This window comes from Danio aesculapii, chromosome 12, assembly GCF_903798145.1.
Source record: "Danio aesculapii chromosome 12, fDanAes4.1, whole genome shotgun sequence".
Classification (NCBI taxonomy): Eukaryota; Metazoa; Chordata; class Actinopteri; order Cypriniformes; family Danionidae; genus Danio; species Danio aesculapii.
The window spans coordinates 49,636,960-49,649,886 of record NC_079446.1 but is presented as its reverse complement, the minus strand read 5'-3'; the positions used below and the strand labels follow the sequence as shown (position 1 = coordinate 49,649,886).

The 12,927-nt window shown below is 35.1% G+C and overlaps 1 protein-coding gene across 1 annotated transcript in view; it reads left to right on the top strand.

Annotated features, from left to right (window-relative positions):
- The first annotated feature begins 2,564 nt into the window (after nucleotides 1-2,564).
- The window catches only part of qrfprb (pyroglutamylated RFamide peptide receptor b), a 32,492-nt gene continuing 22,129 nt past the window's right edge, over nucleotides 2,565-12,927 (top strand). Inside the window, exon 1 of the mRNA XM_056469762.1 lies at nucleotides 2,565-3,001. Coding sequence (XP_056325737.1) covers nucleotides 2,638-3,001 — 364 coding nt within the window. The 5' untranslated portion in view covers nucleotides 2,565-2,637. The remainder of the gene's footprint in view (nucleotides 3,002-12,927) is intronic.

Here is a 12,927-nt window from a genome sequence, read left to right as displayed (position 1 = left end):
ACCATTATGAAATGAAATTTTACACTTACAGGACAACACTAATAATTATTTCAAATGACCCGGTAGGACTAATTAATTATTATTATTATTATTTTGCTTGCACAAAACAAAAACAAAAAAACAAATGTAATAATTTCTTAGCTACATACTTTAATGCAGGGGTCACCAATCTTGGTCCTGGAAGGTCAGTGTCCCTCCAGTGTTTAGCTCCAACTTGCCTCAATACACCTGCTTGGGAGTTTCAAGTATACCTATAGTAAAAATTTGATCAGCTTGTTCAGGTGTGTTTGATTAGGGTTGGAGCTAAAATCTGCAGGACACCGGCCCTCCAGGAACAAGTTTGGTGACCCCTGCTTTTATGTGTCAAAACATGAAAACGCTGTTGTATGTGTTGTGAACACTTTTTTTCTACATGATATTTCTTATTTTAAAATAACAAGTTTAACATTGCTAAAAGTTAACTTATTGTGGAAACAATTACATGAATAATTGAAAATATATTCAACCTAATGCGTAAAATGTCTAACAGCTATTGTAAAATCTATCTCTTTGCAAAAAAAAAAAGCTTAAATTTATATATTAAAAAAGGTTTTATTAAGATGGATTGTTGGTGAATGGATGGATGTCGGCCCGATTGTGTAGCTTTATTTGGACAGAGGAAAATTAAGACCTGTTAAAAAATTATTTAAGACACACGACACAATATTTCAGTGAATTTAAGAGTTAAGGCCTTCAATTTTGTTTTTGAAATTGAAGACATTTTAAGACTCTGCAGACACCCTGAATGTACAACAACTACAGTAATATAAATGAATATACACTAAAAATGCTAGGTTGATATAACCCAACATTGGGTCAAATATGAATGTTGGGTTAAAAAGTATAATTTAAATTTAATGGAAAAAAATAAAATGCAACATTGCATGTCTGTATTTGACCCAAAGTTGTCATAAGTCGACAACCCTGCATTTATAAAGTGTACCCAATACTATTGATAAAGATTCTCTACAACTACTATTATTCTGCATTACATAAAATATATTACAGAGATGTATATTAATACTGTAAAGCAGTGGTTCCTAAACTGTGGTACGTCTACCACTAGTGGTACGGAGGCTTCCTTCTAGTGGTGTACAGAGGAATCCAATATGTTATATGTACATGCAACATATATTTCAAAATGTATAAAAATGGTTCATATATGAATGTGATGACATATAGCATACATTTATGAGGTCCAAGCAACATTTGCAGGTTTTGATGAATAGGAGTTTTTTTTTTTACTTTTTAAAAACAGTAGCCTACAATTTTTAATGAACTTTTAAAAGCACATTTTAATTTAAACATTGACATTTTATCTTGTTTTTTTTTTTTTTTTTTTTTTTTTTACATATAAGCACAGTACAGTGTTAATGTTTAAACTATTCATAATGTTTAAAGTGGCTGATAATAATAAATATTCTTAATAATAATAGTTAATCAGCCACGTTTTTAAACTGTGTAGAGCTGTATTTCAATACTGGTCATTATGGTGGTACTTGGAGGGACAATATTTTCTGAGGTGGTACTTGAAAAATGTTTGAGAACCACTGCTGTAGAGTTTTTGCATTAGTACTTGTGATAAGAAACACAATAACTATAGAAACAAATGACCCAATACTACAACTACAGGGTATAGTATACTACAATACACCACAGTTAATGACTGTGATTAAAAAATAAAGTGTACTACAGTATTTATTTCGGTTGTTTAATTAATTAACAATTCTAAAGAGTTGTACAGTTGTACAAAATCAGAATTATTAACCCCCCCCCCCCCCCCCCCAAATTTTTAAAAAATATATATTTCCCAAATGATGTTTAACAGAGCAAGGAAATATTCACAGTATGTCTGATAATATTGTTTTCTTCTGGAGAAAGTCTTATTTGTTTTATTTCAGCTAGAATAAAAGCAGTTTTTAATTTTTAAACACCATTTTAAGGTCAATATTATTAGCCCCTTTAAGCTAAATTTTTCATTAGTCTACAAAACAAACCATCATTTGTTCAATAACTTGCCTAATTACCCTATCCTGCCTAGATAACCTAGTTAAACCTTTAAATGTCACTTTAAGCTGTATAGAAGTGTCTTGAAGAATATCTAGTCTAATATTATTTACTGTCTTTATGGCAAACATTAAATAAATCAGTTATTAGAGAAGAGTTATTAAAACTATTATGTTTTGAAATGTGTTGAAGAAATCTGCTCTCCGTTAAACAGAAATTGAGGAAAAGAATAAACAGGAGAGCTAATAATTCAGGGGGGCTAATAATTCTGACTTCAACTGTAATAATATACAGTATAATACACTATAGCTCAAAAACACTGAAGTATTTTCATGTCGGCACATTTTTGTAAATAAAAACGTGATTATAAAATTATGTATTTTTTTTAATTATAAAAATAAACACCTAATAATTTTACACACTTGCGAACGCGCACTGACGCACGCTCCCTCATACTCGCGCGCGCGGGAACCAGACGGCGGGAAACATCCTGACAGGAGCAGCGCTGACGGATTTTATTAGACTTCTCTAAAGCCACAACTGGATCTACTTTTTCCTTCTGTATGTGATCGATATAAACAACTCCTCGACATGTCTTCTTCCTCCACGGAGATGACAGCGACCACCAAAATCACTCCTGAGGTCCTCCAGGAACTCCTGCGGTACTATAACCTCTCCCGGCAGGAATTCATCGACACCTACAACATCCAGCCGCTGGTTTACATCCCCGAGCTCCCCGCCGGAGCCAAAAGCACGTTTGTGGTGATGTACGTGATAATTTTCGTGCTAGCGCTGGTGGGGAACAGTTTGGTGGTGTATGTTGTGGTTCGGAAGCGCGCCATCAGGACCGCCACCAACATCTTCATCTGCTCGCTGGCTGTCAGCGACCTGCTCATCACCTTCTTCTGCATCCCGTTCACTCTGCTGCAGAACATCTCGTCCGAGTGGCTGGGAGGTCAGAGAATCTTCCATAACACTTTAATTAGTCGATAATTAACACGACAGCACAGTTTGACAGCTGACAGGAAACTACATACGATAGGAACTACTACTGTATATAGTTTTGTTGTGATAATTGTATTGTTGCTATGGTAATGCGGCAACTTTAGTAGTATAAACAAATGACTCAATACTGTCGTTTTATACACATATATATATATATTATTCTAAGATTTTATTGTAGTTTACTGTAGTAAAAACTAAAGTATATTAAAGTTAATCACTAAACTAAATACTATATACACTTCACTCTGCTGCAGAACATCTCGTTCAAGTGGGTGGGAGGTCAGAGAATCTTTGACAACACTTTAATTAGTCGATAATTAACACGACAGGACAGTCTGACAAGACACAGTATAAAACCCCATACGGGAGTAACTATATAGTTTTGTTGTGATAATACTATCGTTGTTATGGTAATGCGACAACTAGTAATATAATCAAATTACTATATATATTATATACTATAACTATAAATTAAACTAAAATTTAAGATTTAGGATTTTAAGACTTTTGCTGCTTGTTTAAAGTACTTATTTTTAAATGAGTTGAAACAACACAATTCTTCAGTTTTTTGGGAGACAAAAGTGTTTTACGTTCAATCAACTTAATTTAGTATAAAGAACAATTAAGCTAATTTAATCGATTTGTGTCGGGACAACATAAAGGAATTGTGTGGAATCGATCATTTTTTACAGGGTATGGTTCAAAACAGTAGTACACTGAAAAAAATTATTCAAAGATGATTCCTTGGATTTACTCAATTTTTTTTACGTTAAGTGGTTGTAAACAATTTATTTTGGCTGAATTTAAACAAACAAACAGTTTTGCATGCAACACTTTTTTTCAGTGTACAGTACTTTTTTCATGTGGGAAATTATAGTAGTCAACATTTAAAGTGGATCCAAACCTTTAATCTGAAACCAAAGCGTGTAGTGAATAACGCTAATTCTTTTAAAATAACAAACAATATCAATATTTATTAACTCATTTATTTGTTATACATTCATTTTTGTAAATACTGTAAGGTTTTTGAACCATACTATTGCGCAAGAAAAAGGAAATAAGTATGTGTAAAAAAAGTTAAATATTATGTATTATGAATTTAGTTATTAAAACTATTATGTTTCATAATTTGTTGAATTAAATCTCTCCATTAAACAGGTCCTGGAAAATATTTGAAGGAAAAAAAAAAAAAAAAATATATATATATATATATATATATATACAGTACATAAATACACAAACTCTTTTTTTAAATTAAATGGTTTCATTTTATATGGTATTTGTTATATTAGATCCAGTTTTGGCTTTGGTACTCACTAATCTAATGTATATGCACAACAACTATATTATTGTAAAGCATAGAAGAGCGATCTGTCAGGGGTGACCTCATTTATGCTCAGCATAATATATTATAAATAGTACATTACTATGGTCTTGTAAAGTTCATAGGTACTTGATTTAAAGATCATGACAGCCAATCATGTTTCCAAAAAGATCCATCTCTGTATGGCACCACTGCAGTGTTTTATAAGGGCTGAACCCCTGTGGGGTTTAATTATAGAAGGTGCTTCAGGTCTGAATTTAAAGCATGACTGATATTGAATCTAAAAGTATTTTAAGAAATAAGAGAGTGAAGAAACAGATGGCAATCCTTAACTCTGTTTATCACTGAAATAAAGCTACAAAAAATATATTTTTGCAAATACAAAGTAAATATTATGTTTCTTGGGTAACTGCTATAAACAAAACAGCTGCACTGATTAAAAAAGTACCCATCTATTAGGGGTGGGTGATATGACCTAAAATTAATATCACTGTATTTTTCATTTTTTGAACGGTGACGGTATAATATCATGGTATTACTTTCAATAGCGAAATAATAAACATCTCAAGGAAGAACGGACAAAAGAAAGTCTCACTTCTATCACTCTTTAAAAGTTTTGGTTTGGGTCATTGTAAATGCTCAGTCTCGTTATGAGCTGATCTTCATTTCTCTGTGTTGGTGGAATAAAGCAGGCGAGTCAGCCGCACCAATTTATGAGCAGACAGAGCAGGATTCTCATGATGACCACCGGCGCAATTCCGCTCTTTGTTATGAGCCGTAGTTTCAGTGTAAACTTAGTAAAGGCGAGTTTCTTTGGCGATGATGTGTACAGTGTTAGATTTTATATTTAGCGGACATTTGCGCTGAACACGCGGTGAATGCAACGCATCGAGATTCGGGCACCTTCTCTGAAAACACTCGATTGATCTCAGCTGGCGGATCAACATTTACCTCATGTCATGATCGCTGTCATCTGCGCCATTATTATTATTATTATAACTTTAGGTGAGGTTTGCAAACCTGTGCACTTTTCACTCTTCAGCCGTTTGCATTTCCTGCAGTAACAAAAGCTCCCTGTTATCTGACAGCGGGAAGCGTTGAGTGATTGACAGCTAATATGAACTAATAGAGCAGCAGGGTAGAGCGATTCAGCAAGTTTTAAGAGAAAATCAAATCAGATTGCACTACAACCATTATATTCAGACACACAAATGCTCCCAAATATATTATGAGGGCACATAGAATACATTTCGGGCGCTCATGCGACCAAAATGGTTGCAATTTCGAGCCCTGTACTACAAGGACATGTATTCAGACCACAACTGAACGTTTGAAGAAAATTTTATGCCTTATTATTTAGAATTAGCTATTATTGATGTAAATGCAGCCGTTCAAGGCGTATAATTGATTTATTACGGTATTGACGGTATTAGAAAATCCATGTCGTGGCGCAATGTCACACCGGTGATGACTATGACACCGGTGTACCGCCCACCCCTACCATCTATACTGTATGTGGACATGGCCTAAGACGCACTTCCCCAAGGAATTTTCCCATGGTTTTTGCTAGATCCGATACGGTTGCAGCTGGAAGTTAATGAGAATCATTTATATATATATATATATATATATATATATATATATATATATATATATATATATATATATATATATTTATTTATTTTCCATTAATTGTATTTTATTAACGTCTACCCCCTACCCCAACCCTAAACACAACCCATCACAGCACTGTAAAAACAGTAGTTGTACTGAATATTATTTGTTATTTATTAAATTACCCAATAAATAGTTTTTTGACGTCTACCCAACCCCAAACCCAACTGTCACAGTACTGTAAAAATATTAATTATTGTTATACAGTGTTACAATTATGACATGCTATATTAATGTGCTTATCCAAAGCTGTATCCTATCTAGACTGTACCTTTTCCCATATTCACAACATTTTTTTTCATGGTTTTTTCATTTAAACAGGTTTGTGAGTTTCTGTAAGAGCGCCCTCTGGCATTCAGGAGGAGAGTTAATACAAATCACACAGTGCTTTCCTAAAAAGACATGTATGATCATCGCAGCTTTGTTCAATAACAATTTCCATTTCAGTTCGATTAATCGTCCAGCCCTCTATAAGCTGTTTTTAATAAGTTACAAATTCTACTCCACTTTCCATTTAACTATGCATGTAGCATTGAGTTTTATATTCAGTGTTCTCAAGCAGGAGCTCAAAGGTCATGTTTAGCATTCAGCGAAAAGCCAAACTCCTCCACTGTGTGCTTGAGTTTCTGCTCTCCTGCATTAGTCTGTGTGTGAATGAACATGAATGGAGCACAATGTTCAGTGCATTGAACCTTTAGTCCTCCGTCCTTCACAGTTTTGTGCTGTTCTCCTTCCCTCAGGTCTCAACTTTTATGCAAGACATCACTTTGATGGATGCTCATGCTGCAACTGTAAAACAGTAGGGGATTGTGTTAGTGTTCTCAACGAAACAAATCTACAAATGCATAGTGAAAGCGATAGTTCACTCAATAATGAAAACTTACTCACCATTTACTCATCCTCAATGGGTTTCAAGTAGGGCTGTGCGATTAATCACAAATCGGGATTTGAAACATTGCAACAAGAGCCTGCGATATGAAGTATATATTATTCAACTTCCCCGCTCAGAGCTAATGCATGACTGCCGTCTGTGTGTGACAGGCGTCTGTGTGTGACAGCCTTACTAGCCAATTGAGTGAGCACACTTTCGTTCTGCCCAATCAGAATTGCGCAACTGAGCTATGCGGAACGCCCACAATAAGGGTGCTTTCACACCTGTTCAGTTCTGAAACAGGGATTAAAATTGTTACGATGTTGCACTTTATTCTTGGTGCGGTTCGCTTTCACACGGCAAAGTTTCTAAACGGATCAAAAGAACTAAAACAAGTCACGTGCAAGTAAACTCTCCTCACATTGGTCAGAGTTTCAGGGTTTATTGTGCAGAGTCCCTTATTTAAATATATGATAAATATATTATTTAAATATATATGACGATGAGCAAAAAGACATTATAAGCGAAAAGCTGCACTTTAAATTTGAATGGTGACACCCACAGACATCATCACCAAGTATAAATCAGAGGTAATACTCTCCCTTGGCTAGATTTATGCATTATAGGCTTTAAAGTAAAATAACTGATAAACCAAGACTGCAGTTCGGTCAGTTTCCCTAATGGATAAACAACTCTCGTCAATAGTTCAGCATGCTTTCACTTTCGTATTCGACATGAAACGCACATTTACTCCAAGAAATGACTTCACGCACTACTCATAATTGTCTCTTCATATAGCCGTATATATGCCTATTGCATATCCATAATACACTGTGATGTAGCCGGGCTTGGATCGTATTGCTTTCTCACTACAATCGGTCCGCTCCAGAGTTCATTTCAATTGAGCGGAGACCACCTCATTCAGGCGATCTCGGGCCGATTGTTTTGGCGCTTATCCGAGCGCGATTGCTGGATGCCAAACGAACTGCGCTAACTGGGGAAATGCGCCTGGCTCCGAAACAAAAGTCTAGGTGTGAAAGCACCCTCACAAACAGGAAAGCGCGAACGAGTGGGATGATGGCATTTGGCGCTTCAGAAGCATTAATATCAAGGAAAAACAGCACGTCAGTAATATGGGAATACCTTGGTTTCGAAGTCACAGACACCAAACAAAACAAGGTCATTTGTAATAGCTGTCGCAGAATTGTTGCCAAGGCATGAGGCGGCTATATGAGATTCGTCTGGCTAAAAAGCAGGGGCGTAGATTTAGCATGGATGGAGGGGGCGCGGAGGGGGACCATCAATTGAAATGTTCCCACCAATAATTTCATTCACTCAAAATCGCGCTGTCAGTATTAACCTAGACATGCAGAAAAGGTTAAGTCTTATCTCACCTCGAGTCGCACCTCCCCGAAACACAGATGAACACTGTGATTGGCTGTGCCTCTCCTTGCTGTCATGTGAGAGGCTGTAGCTGTGTTCAGAAAAGCAGAGCCAAAACAGCGCAGGTGAATTTCCCATGCAAGAGTGAGGTGTGTGAGGTGTGTGTAAGTCACATAAACTCAAGTTCACTACTAAATGAGAGCATCATGATAATGGCGTGAATGCTCGTGTTTTCCCCACTTTTACCACACAGTGTCTATTGTTATCACAGGCTGATATAGTCTGCGAATAAACAGATGAATGCAAAAGAATATGATCCCTTCTCCTGATCTCTTAGAGTAGCATGTGCAATTTCGATTGAAATATTTTGTCAGTAAAACTACAGCCTGTGCTCCATCTTTTATCAATACTCATATATGAGACATGTTTCATTTGCACGATGGCTAAAATGAACAGTCTTTATTAAACTCTCTTCATCAGTTAATAAACATTATTTTAACATTACACTGTAGGCCTGTAGCCAGCGTTTTGAATGGGTTATTTTTGCAGATATTCGCCTGATTTTCTATTTAATTACGAGGTATAAATATTACATTTTAGTAACACATTTTTGCTGGATTAGATTGTCGGATGGTTGTCATAACCACACTTTTTGACTCCAAAATATATTTTAAACCATTTTGTAAAATTGCTTATCACAATATTTTACTATTTTAAGTGTTTATTTACAAGCTTTACATTACAGTTTTATAAAAATAATGACTATTTATAATAAACAAATATAAAAATATACTTATTTTTAAAATACAAACATAATAACGATAATCCAACTTTTGGACTCTACCCCAAAGAGAGGATTAATTAATATATTTTAATAGCAGTTCAATAATTAATAGCAGCACATATATAAAAACAATATTCATTCTTGGGGGGTGGGGGTTGTTTGATTCACCCGTTCCCACCAATGTCAACTGCAAACCTACACCCTTGCTAAAATGTCAACTAAAAGTACTGTCAGTGACACTCAATCTAGTTGCAAGCAACAGCAAAGTACAATTTCAGAGTTGTTTGCTAATATAAGTTAATAGTTATATTAACAGCATAATATAATATAACTAATATAATATATTAGTTTTTTTTTTAACACTCACTGCATTTTAGCAGTAAAGCTAAAATACAGATTATTGAATTGACTTGACTACAAATTTAAATCGCAATATTGGTCAAAAAATAATAATAATAATAATAAAATCGCAATTAGATATTCTCCCCAAATCGCACAGCTCTAGTTTCAAGACTTTAAGTTTTCTTTTTTTCTGTGGAACACAAAGGAAGATATTTTGAAGAATGTTGAAAAGCTGCAACCATTGACTTCCATAGTAGGAAAAATAAATATATTCCAGATTTCCAACATTCTTCAAAATATCTTATATTGTGTTCAAGAGTAGAAAGAAACATATTTTTAGGAAAATGTAGTCAAATTTACTCCCCTTTCATTATGTTAGTGGCTGTTTTTCCCCCATTGACTTCTATTATAATCACATGTATTGATTGCAAAGCCATGGCAGCATATAATCATGCACTCTTGATTGTTGCTGGTTTTCCCTGTTGGGAAAAGGTATAATTTGTCATTTTTACTGTTGATCACCTGTTGCAGTGCAAAAAAAGTGTAGTTTCTGTTTTTTATGTGTAGCGTTGTGCACTCGATGTGTCTGAGAAAAATGAAAATACTCGCACTCACAAAGATATAGTATGTGTATTTCAGCACACACTATAATCTACTGTTATACGCCACAGAACTCCATATAAAAGCCAGAAACCAAACTTGTTTTGCACAGGCCGATCTAAAGGGTAGTAATAGTGCCGACTGATGATCAAGAGTAAAAATGACAAATTGTCCCTCTTTCCAACGTGGAAAAACACCAACAATCAAGAGTGCGTGATTATATGCTGTCACGGCTTTGCAATCAAAAAATGTGATTATAATGGAAGTCAATGGGGCAAGAACAGCACCAACAGTGAATGAGGGAGAAAAGATTAAAATTTGATGCTGCACAAAAAATAACAATGCATCAAAGCCAATACTGTTACTAGTGATGGGAATAACGGCTCTATAAATAAAAAAAGTTACTAACGGCGATACGTTTTTCAGTAACGAGTAATCAAATGAATTACTGTTTCCCCCATTACAACTGCATTACTGCTACTGACAATAAAATGCACGTTACTATAATTGAGGACACTGAAGCGGTTTTCATGCGAGCAGCGACTCTCTCAGCTATAGGAACTCTCTTTCTCTGGAGTGTGTGTGTGTGTGTGTTCGGGGCTGGGGCGGTACATGTAACCAACCAGTGATGATGACTGGTGTGTCTGTGAACATGGTGTAACTGAGAACGTGATGATTGGCTTAGATAGTCTTCATTTTCATCGTTTGCTAATCAGAGGCAGAGCAGTGCGGGCGTTCACACACACAGTCAGTCGCACACACCAACGATCAGGAGTCAGAACAAGTTCAAAGGCAGCGTTTGCAAACTGGATATATAAGCAATACTCTTCTATAGTTTTCTATAGTAATGATAATATTTTTAATGATATTATCATTGAATTTGATGGCTGTCTCTCGCATTGTCCCACAACAACAAAATACTGTAGATTGGTGTCCAATGTTTTATATTTATTTTAGAGTTATTTGACAAATTAGATTTTTTTTTTAAAGTAACGCAATAATTACTTTCCCTGGTAATTAGTTACATATATATATATATATATATATATATATATATATATATATATATATATATATATAACCAATGTGTGTGTGTGTGTGTGTGTTTATGTATATATATATATATATATATATATATATATATATATATATATAAATATATATATATATATATATATATATATATATATATATATATATATGTGTGTATATCTATGTGTCCTCACAGAAAGAAGGCTGCTGGTTCGAGTCCCAACAGGACCAGTTGGCGTTTCTGTGTGGAGTTTGCATGTTCTCCCCGTGTTGGCATGGGTTTCCTTCGGGTGCTCCGGTTTCCAACACATGTGCTACAGAGGAATGGATGAACTAAATTGGCCGTAGTGTATGAGTGTGTGTATGGGTGTTTCCCAGTACTGGCTTGCAGCTAGAAGGGCATCCGATGTGTAAAACATATGCTGGATAAGTTGGCGGTTCATTCTGCTGTGGTGACTCCTCCTGAATACAGAGACTAAGCTGAAGGAAAATGAATGAATGAGAAACATTTAGGGGATTTAGGGGAAATGAGCAATTCCAGTGGTATGGATGTGACATTTACAGTTAAAACATAATACATTAATTCACAAAGTATGCGTTAACATTATATTGAAAGATCTGTTTATATTTTCCACAACAACTGACCACAGAGGGTTTTATATATAGATTTGAAATGAGGAAAATAAACATGCGTTATGGATGTGACCAAAAGGCTGCATTTACACTGCATGTTAAAGTGACCCAATTCTGAGTTGTTTCTCCCATGTGGCACAGATGGCATATGGCCCATGTACATTTAAAGAGGAAAAAAAATCACATGGATTCTGATTTTCTCAAATCAGATTCAGGCCTCGTTCATATGTGGAAATTTATTCTATATGAATGGGATTTGTGCCCTCGTGTCTTCAGTGTAAGCAGCTGGATCAGATTTTCACCTGTCAATGTGAGCCACACCTCATTAAAAACCATATTGAATGACGTCAACTATGATGCTTTTATTTCAGAACAGACTTCAGCAGTCCCAAACCTTACATCTCATATACTAGGACAAAAAAAAAGCTTTTATATTGTCATATAGCTCAAGTATTTAACATGTTAATGAGAGAAAGAGAGTGCAACATCCGCCCAGTAAAACAATATCAACTATAAAACTGTGGCATACATCACGTGCAGAAATCACACCATGGAAATTACATTAAGATGCCTGCTGCTTTATAAAAGCTTAGGTTAAAAGACAGCCAAATGAGAACTTTTCAGTCATAAACTATAGTAAAACAACTTGTCAAAAAGAATACAAAAAGTAAACCCTATGAACAGATTAAATACAGTAATGGAGAAAAGAGCGCTCTTATTATGAGCTGTCAGTCAGCGACGGCTCTTTTTTTCCTGGTCAGTGCACCCGTGCCGTGTGCAGTGTAAATGCGGACAATCAGATTCGAGTCACTTTTAAAAGATGATGTAAGCTGGTCGTCAAAACAATCGGATACAGTTAGGGCTGGGTATCGTTCCAAAATTTTCGATACCGATATCGATACTGATACCCTGAATTCGATACCGGTTCCGAACGATACTTTTTTCGATACTTTTATTTTAAGAAATATATTTTAACAAGATTATTTTTTCAGCATGTTCGTGACACTTTTCACAGCAGGCTTATCTCTAAGACCAAAGTGCAGTTAACACAATATATTAGTGCAAACAGTTTTAATAAAGTTCAAGCAGTTTTAAGTCAATCAATTTTAAGTATTTGTGAGGCTTACTGCTGCTTAAAGGTTTAGTTCACCCAAAAATTTAAATTCTGTCATTAATTATCTACAAATGAAGATATTTTGGATTTAATCCAAGAGCTTTCTGATCCTCCCATGG